At 38.3% G+C, this 13,327-nt stretch overlaps 2 protein-coding genes across 4 annotated transcripts in view; one reads left to right on the top strand and one right to left on the bottom strand.

The window, feature by feature from the left end:
- Positions 1–8,361, top strand: part of abtb2b (ankyrin repeat and BTB (POZ) domain containing 2b) — a 42,989-nt gene extending 34,628 nt beyond the window's left edge. The window contains exons 6-18 of the mRNA XM_028003023.1: positions 411–576; positions 823–912; positions 1,082–1,183; positions 1,578–1,674; positions 2,310–2,445; positions 2,987–3,249; positions 3,326–3,504; positions 3,592–3,697; positions 3,867–3,969; positions 5,038–5,125; positions 6,131–6,199; positions 7,147–7,260; positions 7,360–8,361. Coding sequence (XP_027858824.1) covers positions 411–576; positions 823–912; positions 1,082–1,183; positions 1,578–1,674; positions 2,310–2,445; positions 2,987–3,249; positions 3,326–3,504; positions 3,592–3,697; positions 3,867–3,969; positions 5,038–5,125; positions 6,131–6,199; positions 7,147–7,260; positions 7,360–7,572 — 1,726 coding nt within the window. The 3' untranslated portion in view covers positions 7,573–8,361. The remainder of the gene's footprint in view (positions 1–410; positions 577–822; positions 913–1,081; positions 1,184–1,577; positions 1,675–2,309; positions 2,446–2,986; positions 3,250–3,325; positions 3,505–3,591; positions 3,698–3,866; positions 3,970–5,037; positions 5,126–6,130; positions 6,200–7,146; positions 7,261–7,359) is intronic.
- Positions 8,362–10,479: 2,118 nt separating this feature from the next.
- brsk2a (BR serine/threonine kinase 2a) overlaps positions 10,480–13,327 on the bottom strand; it is a 196,017-nt gene continuing 193,169 nt past the window's right edge. The window contains exon 20 of one of the 3 annotated variants that reach the window (XM_028003052.1): positions 10,480–12,606. In XM_028003052.1, the coding sequence (XP_027858853.1) occupies positions 12,584–12,606 (23 nt within the window). In that variant the 3' untranslated portion in view covers positions 10,480–12,583. Of the gene's footprint in view, positions 12,607–12,649; positions 13,071–13,327 lie in introns of those variants that run through there. The other 2 variants (XM_028003032.1, XM_028003043.1) reach the window with 2 other exon arrangements.

Below are 13,327 nucleotides of genomic sequence, written 5' to 3'. Positions count from 1 at the left end.
TGTCCTTTTATGAATTGAATTATTGTTGAGTCAATTAATATTTCACATATACATTCAATTTGTCTGACCTAAAAAAAAAAAAAAGGCAGACGATAAAAACCTTAAAGCTATGTCTCTGTTATGCCTTCGGATGTATTGTCTTTTACCTTTGCACTTGTAAACTGATTTAGCTTTATGTTTAAAAAGCAGAGGCTGTGAGAAGCAGACCAGTAACTACACACTGGCTGCATAGTGTTATCGTACAGTTTATTTCTGTAGAAAAACATTTCATGTTAACGTATGGTCAGCATGAGCCACTTGGTGGTTATAAAAGGTTTTTAATAGGGTGTATAAGAAGAAGAATTACTTTATTCATCCCAGCAGGGAAATTATTTTAATTAATTAGATTATAAATCTTGATTCCTTTTAAGGCCGGAGTGTTGCTTTAGCTCCTTCAAGCGTCTGGACTCCAAAGCTGCCATAGATAAATTCAACCTGGACTTGGGTTTTCGAATGCTCAATTGTGGACGCACTGATCTCATTGGTCAAGCTATTGACCTGCTCAGGCCAGATGGGGTCAACAGCATGGATGACCAGGTATGAGCACTTAATTACTTAGTAATTAGGATTTATATACAAGTGCATGTAAATGCACTGATTTAAATGTTATCTTTTTGTGGATAAGTTAAGAACAAATCAGCTGTGGATCAGGGATTCTTTATAAAAGTACACCAGTTTTCATCAAATTCAAAGTAATCTCACCTGAAGGCAGGAAAGCTTGCATGCATAAAAAAATGTCTTTCTTTTTTGCCTAATCTTGCAGTTTTCCTTTTCGTCATTCAGGGTATGACCCCTCTGATGTATGCCTGTGCAGCTGGAGATGAGGCCCTTGTCCAGATGCTGATTGATGCTGGAGCCAACCTTGATGTGGCGGTAAATAAAGAACAGATGTCCTCAACCTTTATGATGTATTTGCAAACAATTTGTCAACAGACATATTTGCAAAAACAGCATCCAAAGTCCACTCTGATTATGCATGTAAACATTTCCAGTCTTTGCCTTGAAAAAATTTATTCTTTTCTAATCTGTTCTGTATATGCAGGTTCCATTGTACTCCCCAAAGTATCCTTCTGTACATCCTGACAGTCGACACTGGACAGCTCTCACCTTCGCAGTGTTGCATGGACACATCCCTGTAGTGCAGGTACAACATATACACATATTAGCATCCTTAGTGTTATATTAAAATTCCACTGAATGGTGGAATTTTAATATAATGGTAAATTTCCACTTTTACCATTTGCTGTAGACCTGTCTATCTAACCATAGACCTGACAAAACAGTGTTAAAATACCTGCTAATATGTTCCCTCGTACTATAAAAAAACTAACTTTTATGAGCTGTAAATTCAACCTCTATTTTTTTAAAAAAAACAAACATTTTCAAAAGTTTTTATGCTTTTGGTGAACAAAAACATCTTCTCACATGTGCTGTTATCAGCACAATTAACCACTTTGCTATACCTCGTTTATAAATTAGTGTCCTTTTAATCTACTTTCAAGACATGCTTAACAAATGGATGTGATGTTTGTCTGCAGCTTCTGTTGGATGCGGGAGCCAATGTGGAGGGGGCAGCAGTCCGAAATGGTCAGGAGACCACAGCAGACACTCCGTTGCAGCTGGCGTCTGCAGCAGGTGGGTAAACGCAGACACTTCAGCTCAAAGCATAGCTCATGTTGGAGTGCTGCCTATGTGCATGGACACAAACATGTCTATGTTTGTGTTCTCATTTGATTCATTGCCAGTATTTTTTTCATACACTACATGCAAAGCAGCTGTAAGAAGGTAAATTAATAAGAAAGGTTGTTGTCTTTCTGTGAAACATCTAATAACTCATTGGTATCCAATATCACACAGTACTACTTTTCCCATAGACCACTAAGTTGTGAATGTGTAGGGGTAGTGGGAGGGGAAAGGAGGGATTAGTGGAATTAGAGTGTAAAATGAAAGTGTGGTGAAAAAAGAAATGCTGCCTGCAGTAGTTTAGTCCCTTCTGGCCCACATTCCTCCACAGGATCATCTGAAAGCCATACAGTGTAGTAAAAGACACATGGTCCACACATAGCTGCAGTGAGCAAACGCCTTAATGTGAATGTGCTGCTGGTTTATGAATCTAATGTAAACTGTGATACACTGATCTCAGGAAAGTAAACATTGAGTACATAAAAAAAATAACATAATTGGAGAAAAACTAAAATTTCAACACTAAGTTTTTAGTTGATTTTAATGAAATGTGTTTAGAAGTTGATAGGTGCTTATGTGTTTCTTAGGTAACTATGAGATGGTGACTTTGCTCCTGGGACGTGGCGCTGACCCCTTATCAAGGAGCCATGATGGAAATGCTCTTACTTCATCTCTTTATGAAGACATGAACTGCTTCAGTCATGCTGCTGCACATGGACACAGGTTTGTCGTATTTCATTTTGAGACATTACTTTTTTTCAGTACTTCAATTCAAAACAGAAACTAAAAATTGTATGTATTTTCATATTTTATCCTACCACACTTTTTTCGTCCACTCAACTTACAATGCTCTCTGATCAGCTAATGTCTTTAGTAATGAGTTATTGTGGCTTAGACTCCTTCTGAAGGCCATAAGTCATAACATTTCTGTAATAACTCTTTTTTTTAAATTTATATGCAATATTGTTTAACTGAAACTTTATTTTTAAGTTCACTATGAGTGGAGATGCATTGTATCTATTGTGCATAGTGAGCAGGGGGTTGTGTTGTCAATTTGTTTTTAAAAACCAACTGGTAGAGTGATCCTCTCCACCTGTTTGCTGTATGTTCATGTGAACTCTGTGTAGACTCAACACTTCACATTCCACACTAAGAGTGATGGATTATCTAATCACATAGATCATAGGGTAACAGAAATTTAAGTATGTTTTACCATTTAGCACAGATAACTGATTTAGTGCTTGTTGTTTCCTTCCTCCATCAGAAACGTGCTGAGAAAGCTACTGACTCAACCCCAGCAGATCAAAGAGGATGTCCTGTCTCTGGAGGAGATCTTAGCAGAAGGAGTGGAGAATGAAATTCCAGGGATGTGTCCCTATCTTCCAACACCTTCCAATGGCAGTCCAGCACTGCAGGAGGCAGACATACCCAAGCTCTGCAAGGCCAGGATGAAGGCTCTTCAAGAAGCTAGCTACTACAGTGCTGAGCACGGATATCTTGATGTCACCATGGAGCTTCATGCAATGGGTACCTTTCAGATAGCCATAAGACAACAGGACTTTTGTTTATTTATGCTTCTAAAACAAAACTTATCTTTAATTAGGTGTGCCATGGAAACTACATGTGTGGCTGGAATCTCTTCGTTGTGCCCATCAGCAGTCCAAGACGGGGGCCATCCTCTCTCTTCTCAGAGAGTTTACCACAGTCCGAGAAGAGGACTACTGTGATGAACTTGTCACCACGGGCCTGCCCCTTATGTTCACTATCCTGCGAACCACCAAGGTATTGTCAAACATGAAGCCTGTCATGTTTACTACTTTTCAGTCTTCAAAATAAGAAATAATCCTGATCTTCTGTTCTTTCTTTCAGAACGATGCCCTTATACAGCAGCTGGCAGCTATTTTTAGTCACTGTTTTGGCTCAGCACCACTTCCAGCCATCCCTGAGATGAAGGCGTCTCTTTCAGCTCAGTTGGGTGAGAAAGCTTTGATTAATGACTGTATGAATCAATGTAGTTCACCGTCCTAAAATGTGAATTTTAAACAATGCTGCCAAAAAATATAATAAACTATTATTACATTGAAACTAAGCTGTGATGGGCTGAAATCTGAGTCATTTACATATTGTTAATCTGATCTTTACAGATCCACTCTTTCTGAACAACCCAGACATGTCAGATGTGACATTTTTGGTGGAGGGAAAACCATTTTATGGACACAAAGTCCTTCTGATAACTGCTTCTGACAAGTAAGTGCAACCACTCTTCATTTTGCAGATATGCATTAATTTTAGACGTAGAATTTTGTTTGAGTTTTCATCTGCCAAAATGTATTCAAATTTCTTTTATTGTTGCCTTCTTGACTGACATGTAATACATTTGTGAAAGGAGTCACTGTAAAAGTTATTTTTAGGGAAGAACAAAATGATCGAAGAGCTCAGTTTGAAACTGCCCTTAGAATAACCTTTTAGTACTTTTCTAAAACTGTAGCCTCTGTTTGTCTTCCCTAGAGTAGAGATTCCCAACCGTAGCCCTTGGGACCTAATGTCCTGCATGTTTTAGTGAAATTATCAAAGGGTTAAGGTTAGCAAAGTCTTAAAAATCATCCACGGCCCTTTTCTGTTCTCCAGTGAGAGAGGTTTGACCAACAGACTGGCCCACCAGGTCGCGTCTGCACATTTACAGTTAACTATAGATACCCCACTGTTGCCATCTCAACAACTTTCTATTTAGCAACGTTTCAGACGAGAAGAAATGGTATCGGCCAAAATCTGAATCAGCAGGTCAGGCTTTTTAAAAGATCAGAACTCAGTTTATCATCCCTTCATTTAAGCCATGTGTGTAGCAGCAGGGAAACAAATAAAATATGCAGGACAGTTCACTGAAAACCACAAATGGGAACCTACGCTTTAGTGGTTAAAGACTTCCCCTAACTGAGATTTCCAAATTGGACATATTCCGTAACGGAGAATTTCTGACTTTTCTCTACACTGTTCAGCTCTATTATACGTTGACAGTCTCTGTTGTAACTTGAAAGAACTGCAGACATATCCCAACATGTCAAAATTATTTTCTTTTGAATTTGTTTTTATAGCTGTGCTCCATTTATTGTTGCTTAACTCTGTTACACCATCTCTTTGGTGTCTTTGTTGACACCATTACCTGGTTGAGCTTATGTTTTAGGTTTCTGACCAGTTGGTACTTGTGAGGGCCAATCAAGCTAAAAGCAACCAATTTATCAGTGCATTTAATTTACTTGAGGGTTTTAGAGAAAAACCTAATTGGACATGGATAAAACTACTTTTTTTTCCTTTTAGATTCAAATCTCTGCTGGCATCCTCTGAATCAGATGGAAGCCCCAGCAAAGAAATTGAGATCAGCGATGTCAAGTACCATATTTTCCAGGTATGAAAAATATCTAGGATACAATAACCTGAAATATAGATCAGGGTACCCTATTACTTTTAATTTCTAGGACTGAAAACAAAAAAAATTATAAAAAATGTAAAAAATATACAGTCCCATGTTAATTCCCATATGTCCATAGCCACTGATGTGATTTTCATTTTCATTTTTCACCCTTTATTTTTATTACTTTTCATAATCATCTCTGAAAATCACATCAGTGGTACATAATATTAGCAGCATTTCCATTTAATTGCCAAAGTTGGCGAATTATTTGACAAAATAATGGAAACATGGCAATTTTTGAAAAAAAAAAAAGTAAACACTTTATGCTTTACATGAATCACACAATCAACAACTGGATGTTTCCACTGGTGCCATCCATGAAGGAGACAACAGGAAGTAATTGGAGGATCATTGTCCAGAATGTTTTTGATGATTTATTGGGTGAACAGACATTCACATTTAATTTTCTTGCTATCCTTTTTAATTGAATCAGAAATTGAAAATAATCACATACCAACTTTTAAGAAGAGCTGGACATGATGGGGCTTGGAGATTCATTGCTCTGGCCAGCTGATTATCATAGATTCATTAATTCTACCATAAACCAGAGGATGTGGAAGGAAAATAACGCTATTTGTAACCTGGAACACTATAATGAGCCTAAGAAAATCCCAGGAGAAATAAATTCCTAGATCCAGTTAAAGACCAGACCTAGATGTAATTCAGATGCTTTGATGTGACTCTACAAGGGCTATACATGAAATAAACCCCAGACTGACGTCCAATGGCTTCAAGAAGTGTCTTATTGACATTCATTCAGCCTAAGGGTCACAGTGTGTCTTAATGTTTCCTTTAGCCAAAAGAAAACATTAATCTGACAATTTCATTTGCAAGAAATTATTTTCTACTGTGTAGTCTCTCTTTTCCCTGTGCATGCCAAAACAATTAGATATACTGATGTTGAAATGTTGCTAAACTAGACATTTGACCTCTCTACAGATGATGATGTCTTACCTGTACTGTGGAGGAACAGAATCACTGAAAACAAATGTGAAGGACTTACTGGAGGTGAGAACAGCACTGAAGGTTCAGATCATGTTAATTAGATTGACTTGAATTGCACAGAGAGACAAATATGTTCATGTAAAACCACATTTTTACTACACAGTCATTGTGAGATCACAGAACAGTATGTTATGGTATATTAGGTGAACAGACAACTGGTCATTAGAACACGTGGATCATATGAATCTATTTTCTAAAGGCACATGATCAAACTTATGTTTTTGCTCCTCCAGTTTATGCCAGTTCACTCCATGAAATTGGGCTCATTTGCCAAAATAAATACAAGAAATGTGAATTCATGGCCTGTGTTCTTTCACCATTCAACCTTAGTTTAGTTCAAATTAAGTTGGACATTCGTTTTACTTGAAAGTTGATTCATTTGTACACTCATTGACTAAATGTTTTCATTCAATATTACCTTACTAAAAGAGGAGAACGAACACCAAATCAATCTGTATTCTAAATAGACTTGTTTATTCCATCAACAACTATCAAAATGCCACCTTGTTGGGAGGAACCGAACTTAGATCCAGAATTTATATCTCCTAAACCTGATCTAGTCATGACAGATCATCAAAAAGCATTCAGTTATGTAGGTTATACTTGTAGAAACTGAAATTAGATATGTATTCTGAAGAACAGGAAAATTCAAAAATATTTGCAAGTTTTTAATGAGTGCGATTTAAATCTCTGGGTACTGCTGAGATATATTCATCAGCCGGAGGCAGTAACAGCTCTGTGTATTCCTGCTTCTGGGGACATGCAAACACATGCAGCTTTGTGAAACTGATCTAGCTCCTTATAATTTTTTGTTCTATAACTGGATGCCACTGATAAAAAAATAAATACATTTAAACCTAGACTACAACTACAGATACAACCAGGAGGTTTTATGAACTAAAAGATTATGAAAAGTGTATAAAATTATGTTTGTTTATTTTTTCCTACAGCTTTTGTCGGCTGCTAATCAGTTCCAGCTGGGGGCATTACAAAGACATTGTGAGCTCATCTGCTCCAAGCACATAAACCTTGACAATGCAGTCAGCATCTACAAGACAGCCAAGGTAATGTCTGTTTTGAGAAGGCTATGCTACTCTTTTGTAATCTAGTCTACATTTTGTAAGCAGCTAAGACATGATTTATTTTATTTTTTTCTTGAACAGGCAAATGGTTCGGTGGACCTGAGTTCATGTTGCGAAAGTTTCTTCCTGCAGCAGATGCCGGCACTGCTGGAAAAAGACGGCTTCAGAACCCTGTTACTAGGAACCAACTGCACTTCTTCTCTGGCTCACAGCCGCAGTGACTCACCTCTGGAAGAGCTGGAGGCCATCCTGGCTCAGCGTCTACGCTCGCTTTACATTTCATCTCAAGTCTGAAGATGTGAGCGGCTGCAATGAGACGAGACAAAAAGCAACAAGTGTGTGAAAGTTGCAGAAGAAGGCTTTGTGTAAATACAGGTGGCTTGGTTCTGTAGGAACCACATTTCAGAGAAAATGCTGCAATACTGTGTACAGTGTGGCACAGTGACTGATTTGGCAGTTGTTGACTCTGAACAGTGTTATTTTGTGCCAAGCACTACATGATGGCGGTTACTGTGACGAACAGTACTTTTTTCAAAGAGGGTGGTTTGTGTTTTGTTTTTTCTCCAAGGCTCAGGAAGCCTAAATGGAGAGGCAACTTTCAAAAATAAAATACTGCTGCCATCTAGTGGAAATCATGAAAGGACTGGAATTTGCAGCAACTCCTGGGTTTTGACTGAAGCTATGTACAGTAACCATAGACTGAAGATGCAGAGTGGGAGGAAAGCTCAGTCCAGACTGTAGTGAAGGAAATGTTTATATTAAAAAGCAAGTACTCTTTTATATTGTTTTTTTTTGTTTGTTTTTTTAAACTAAAGTATGACCAGAATGACATTTACTGCTAAGTGGGATGGACATTTTCTATTTAATGAGAACAAAAGATGTGAAAGTATTTAATGAGACATGCCCTTTTTATTTCAATTTTAATTCAAGCTAATTAATATTTTAAAAATGCTTCAGCTGTTTATGCAGGCATACTAATAGGTAATTATGCTTATCTTGATGTTTACCATATTTACACAGCCACAACAGAAGGATTTGAAAAATATGTTTTGTCTGAAATAAACCTTGTGACTTTGACTGGAACTTTTTTTGTATGGTAGTTGTATGGACTCACCTGAAAGCAGCAGCTGCAACAGCCTGTAAGAGAAATGCAAATGCATATTCAAACAAATGCTTTCTCACAAGAAAAGCAGCAAGGAAAAAAAAATCCACAAAATCTTAATTTCGAATCAATGAGCTCTTATTTCTACAAGGCTGTGTTAAGGTAAACCAGCACATCTAAAAGTTAAACTTGATATTCATAAATCAGGTACCCCCGACCCCCATCCGTCATCAAGAAACACACACACATTCACCCCTACAGGGCAGTTTACAGACCAATTAACCTAAGTCATGTTTTTGTATTGTGGGAGAACGCCATAGTAATGGAGAACCCACACATAAACGAGGAGAACATAAAAACTATGCAGAAAGGGCATAATTAAACCAAGCTGAGCAAATGCAACACCTCCTTAGCACCCAAAATTCTGGATTTTCCTTAACTGTAAACTATAAATATCAACATGAATAGAAACAAATGGTTGAAGTTTGTTGATTTACCAGTCTGTTTACATTCAGAATGTCACTTTTTATCAGATATGAATCATAAGATTGGGAGGAGTGGGGGGACATAAGTCTGGAAACAGAGTGTGACACTCCATTATCCAAGGGGGGCTTGCAGAAGAATCCACTTTTAAAGAAGTCTGATAAAGTCCGGATTTCTGATCAGGTTCCTCATGGGTATAATCTAAATAATACCTTGGGCATAGCCTGAATATGCAGGAAGGTACAAAAACTATGTTACCCATAATGATCTGAAGAGGCATATCAAGGTTTAACTCCTGCTTCACTTTGTCAACTTATACGTGGCTTTGTGGGCTTACCTGAAAACAGTGGTCTCTTAAATGCACCAACCTTTAAGAATACAAATAAAAAATACCCTATAAAAAAGCCAGAAAGGAAAGGTTATGAAAAAGAGATACACAGCTCAAAATAAAATAAAGGGAACACTAAAATAACATTCTAGATCCCAATGAATCAAATATTTCAATTGAAAGCATCGAGAACAAAATAGCAAAAAAGATCAATGTACATCTACATTATCCCACAGTTTTACGCATTTAAAATTACACTCAAAAGAAAGTGGAAAATCCTATTGCAAGCTTATTCAACTTCCGTGGAAATTCCTCAAGAAAAGTCCAAATGAGGCTTAGTAGTGTGTGTTCTCCTGAGGGATCGCTTTCCAGATTTGGATTAAAGCATCAATCAACTGCTGCACAGTCCGCAGTGCAAAATGGCGCTTGTGGTTGGAACAAAACATGTTGTCCCAAATGTGCTTTATTGGATTCAGGTCTGAGGAACACGCGGGAACCCAGATCCCACTGCACCGAGAGGTGGTCTCACAATGGGTCTGAAGGTCTCAACCTCAGATGTTATTGCGTTCTTCCAAAGACATACTGTACCTCTCCACACCATTACTGACCCACCGCCAAACCGGTCATGTTGCGGACAGCACAGCATTCTCCATGGCGTGTCCAGACTGTCACATCTGTACCTGATCTCATCCGTGAAGAGAACACACCGTCAATCTTGGTGTTCTCTGACAAATGCAAACCACTCTGCAGAGAGTTGGGGTGTAAGAACAGGCCCCACTCATGGATGTCGGACCATCATACCACCCTCATGGAGTAAGTTCAGACAATTTGAGCAGAAACGTACACACAATGGCCTACTGGAGGTTATTTTGCAGGGATCTGGCAGCGAGTTGTACACTCCCGTCTCATGACACCGCTTGGCATGTGGACACTGACAACATACAAAAGTGACCAAGATGTCAGCCAGAAAGGATGAGAACAGACAAGTGGTCTGCAGTCACCAACTACAAAATTCGTCCTTTAAAAGGGTCATCTGGCTAATTGCCTCTCATGACCACCTGTTGCCTGTTGTATTCGCAAAGCGGCAGTTGAAATAGATTCACAGTGCTGTTTCCTAACAGGTGAGGTTGGTTTGACAGAAGTGCGATTGACTTGGAGTTATATTGAGTTGTTTAAGTGTACCCTTAATTCTTGATTCCAAATTTACAGTATATTTATCTATATGTTTATTTTTTCTTAAAGGAATGGAGCTATCTTTACCAATATGAAAAAGGAGAACACACACACACCCCAACTGAATGAGTTTATTTGTTTCAGCACTGAAAATGCTCACAGTTATTTAGAATGGGGATTACATCAGTAAGTTTTGTTCCTGCTCTGTCCAAAAAAAAAAAAGGAAAAATAAAAATAAATAAATAAATAAAAAGAAGAAAAGACCCATCCAGGCCAAAATGTGTCCTCAGTGCTGTCAGCTTCCCATTGTAGTAAACAAAGAGGAGGGTGAATAAAAGGTATTGCTTTGATTTTGTAGTACTGGTATTCCCTCCCTGTGCCTCTTCAACAGACAGGCAGAGAACGCCCAAACCTCTGAGCTTTCCGCAGAGAGGTACATAGTAAAGGAAGCATCATTTAAAAACTTTGTGCACAAGCTGGAGGAAGGAAAAGAAAGTCAGCAGGACTGAAAGGAGAGTAAGAAAATAAAAGGCCAGAATTAAAAGCAGAGAGAAGGGAATTTCAACTTTAAAACACAGTACTGTTGAGGGAAAAATTAATGAAGGCTGATAGAAGGGGTGAGTTTGGCGTGGAACATTAAACACTAAAGCCATGCAAAGAAAAGCTCATGTTTGACATGCACACAGCAATACAAGCTAAAAGCATAGAGCAGGAATCCCCAGCATGGTTGAGAAGACAATCAACCCCCACAGCTTGTCTGTCTATTTACAAAGAGAAGAGGCAGATCACGATCTGACAAATTATCCTCCTCAGGCCTGGCATACAATGCACAATATTATGAAACTGACAAATATCAATAGAAGAGCATGTTCCCTCTTCCAAAAGAGGCTAAGTCTACATTCTTAAATTACTGGTAAAACCATTCTTTTTCCAGAGCTCCAACAAGTTCTTGTTTCCTCTTCAATGAGGTCTGGAAATAAAGAAATTTGTCAAAGTTCACATATTTCTGTTTAAAGTGAAACAAAAACAAATAAAATAAAATAAAGTTCAGCTTTTTTTTTCTTTAAATGTCCCATTTACCAACACACAAGAGGGTAGTAAATAACATTCAACTGACCTAACAGCTTTGTCCATATAAATAGCCAAGTTATAATAAATTAGGAATTAAACAGTGAGATGAACAAATATGAATAAATAAGGACAACAATACAAAAATATTCACAATTGCATTTATCACATTTTTTTTTGTTCCTCTACTCCTACTGCTGGTATTTGAGACTAAGAGAGAGGTACAAATGGAAAATCAAAGAAAGTGCTGCAGAGAACAGGGAATGTTTGGATAATTTCCAGGTCGATCAAACAAGGACAGCGATAATCATGTAACAAAAATACACAGAATTTAAAATGACAGAATGATGCAGGCGTAGCTTCAACAGCCTGTTTCTATGATATCTAACAGTGTCACAACTAGACATTTCATTTTTTTTTTACATTAAAAATGCTTTCAGTCTGTACAAGAGAATAGATCATTCATTTTAAATACCCACATAACCCTCCCTGTACCCTCCCCCCAATACTTTCATTTTATCTCCCCCATTTCCCCGTTGCCTGTTTTGCTGACACCCACGTCCTCTCTGAAATCACGATTTCAGTCCATTTTGCAGCAGTTGTATCAAGTCTAATAAAAATTAAAATTCAAACCCAGTTCATCACAAAGAAAGTACAATACAAAGCAAACGGATACAATCCGGCAAACGCCTGTGTTGGCTGTTTGGACTTCAGCAACAACGCTCTCTCTTTGCTCCTCCTCACATTTCTGTAAGTCTTTTGTAGGTTTATTTTATGTTTTTCATCAACATAGGTACATCCCAGAGTGTTTTGTCCATATTTTTTTGTATACTGTACCTTGAGTGTTTTGACTGGTGCTTTATTTTCAATAGGATAAAAAATAATCCCTTAAAAAAAAAGAAGATGAGCCATTTGATGATTGGAGAGTATGATTGCAGGTGTGTGCTTGAAAGATTATGGAAGAAATACTAAAAGGACTTTCATCTACTTTCTACTGATGGATGCCAAAGGTGGAGTTGGGGTGAAGTCGAAGGAGAAAGTCTTTTTTCGGCACCCCTTGAAGAGGAGTCCTCCACTCTTGGCACATTTGAAGGGGGTGGATTGGGGTAGTTGTTGGAGGGCAAGTGGAACATGGAGCAGGAGGAGGGACTTTAATAGGTTTTCTGGATAATTCCTGGTGTCAAAAACAAGTCAGGACATTACAGAAGTTAGCAGCAGAAAGTGACACAAATAAGCATGGGACATAGGGGGGTTTGATGGGTGGGTCGGGGAGAGGAAGTGTTAATGATGATGGAAACTGTAGAGAAATGAAAAATCTGAGAGTCGCAGCATTTTATTTATGTGTTCTGGAGCTGTGGTGTATTTTTTTGCACGAAGAAAGTTTACTCTAATAATGTCTGCAAACTAGATGTTGTCTTTGCGCCTGGTTTGGATTTTCATCGGTTCATCTATAAAATATCTCAGGCTAAGTCTCTTCCTGTGTCCCCACAGATGCCACTGACAGCTTGGCTCTGTCTCGGCCTGCAGCTGGAAATTTGGTGTCATTGTTTTCTGATTCGTGTCTCCGGACGTGCATGGGAGAGGGGCAGTGCTTGGAGGGCATGCCGAAAGGGTGGGGCACCTGGCCATTCTTCTCATCTGAAAAAAGTTGGTTGATTATGTCAAATAAGTTATTCAGTGTCCAATATACAGTAGGCACACAAATGCGGGAAAATATAGGAAGAACAGGGTTCACTGGAGGACAATGGGGACCAATGCAAGATGGAGAGAGCAAAGGAGTATTCCATGACCAAAGACAATCATTCCACGGAAAAGTTGTTAGACTACTTATGCCAATGACAAATGAGAGTACACTTCTGACAGGCACCGTATGTTAAAGTACAGTAAATTAAAAT

The sequence above is a fragment of the Xiphophorus couchianus genome, chromosome 2 (genome assembly GCF_001444195.1).
Source record: "Xiphophorus couchianus chromosome 2, X_couchianus-1.0, whole genome shotgun sequence".
Classification (NCBI taxonomy): domain Eukaryota; kingdom Metazoa; phylum Chordata; class Actinopteri; order Cyprinodontiformes; family Poeciliidae; genus Xiphophorus; species Xiphophorus couchianus.
Note: the sequence above shows the minus strand (reverse complement) of the source record. Positions and strands in the feature narration are given on the sequence as shown.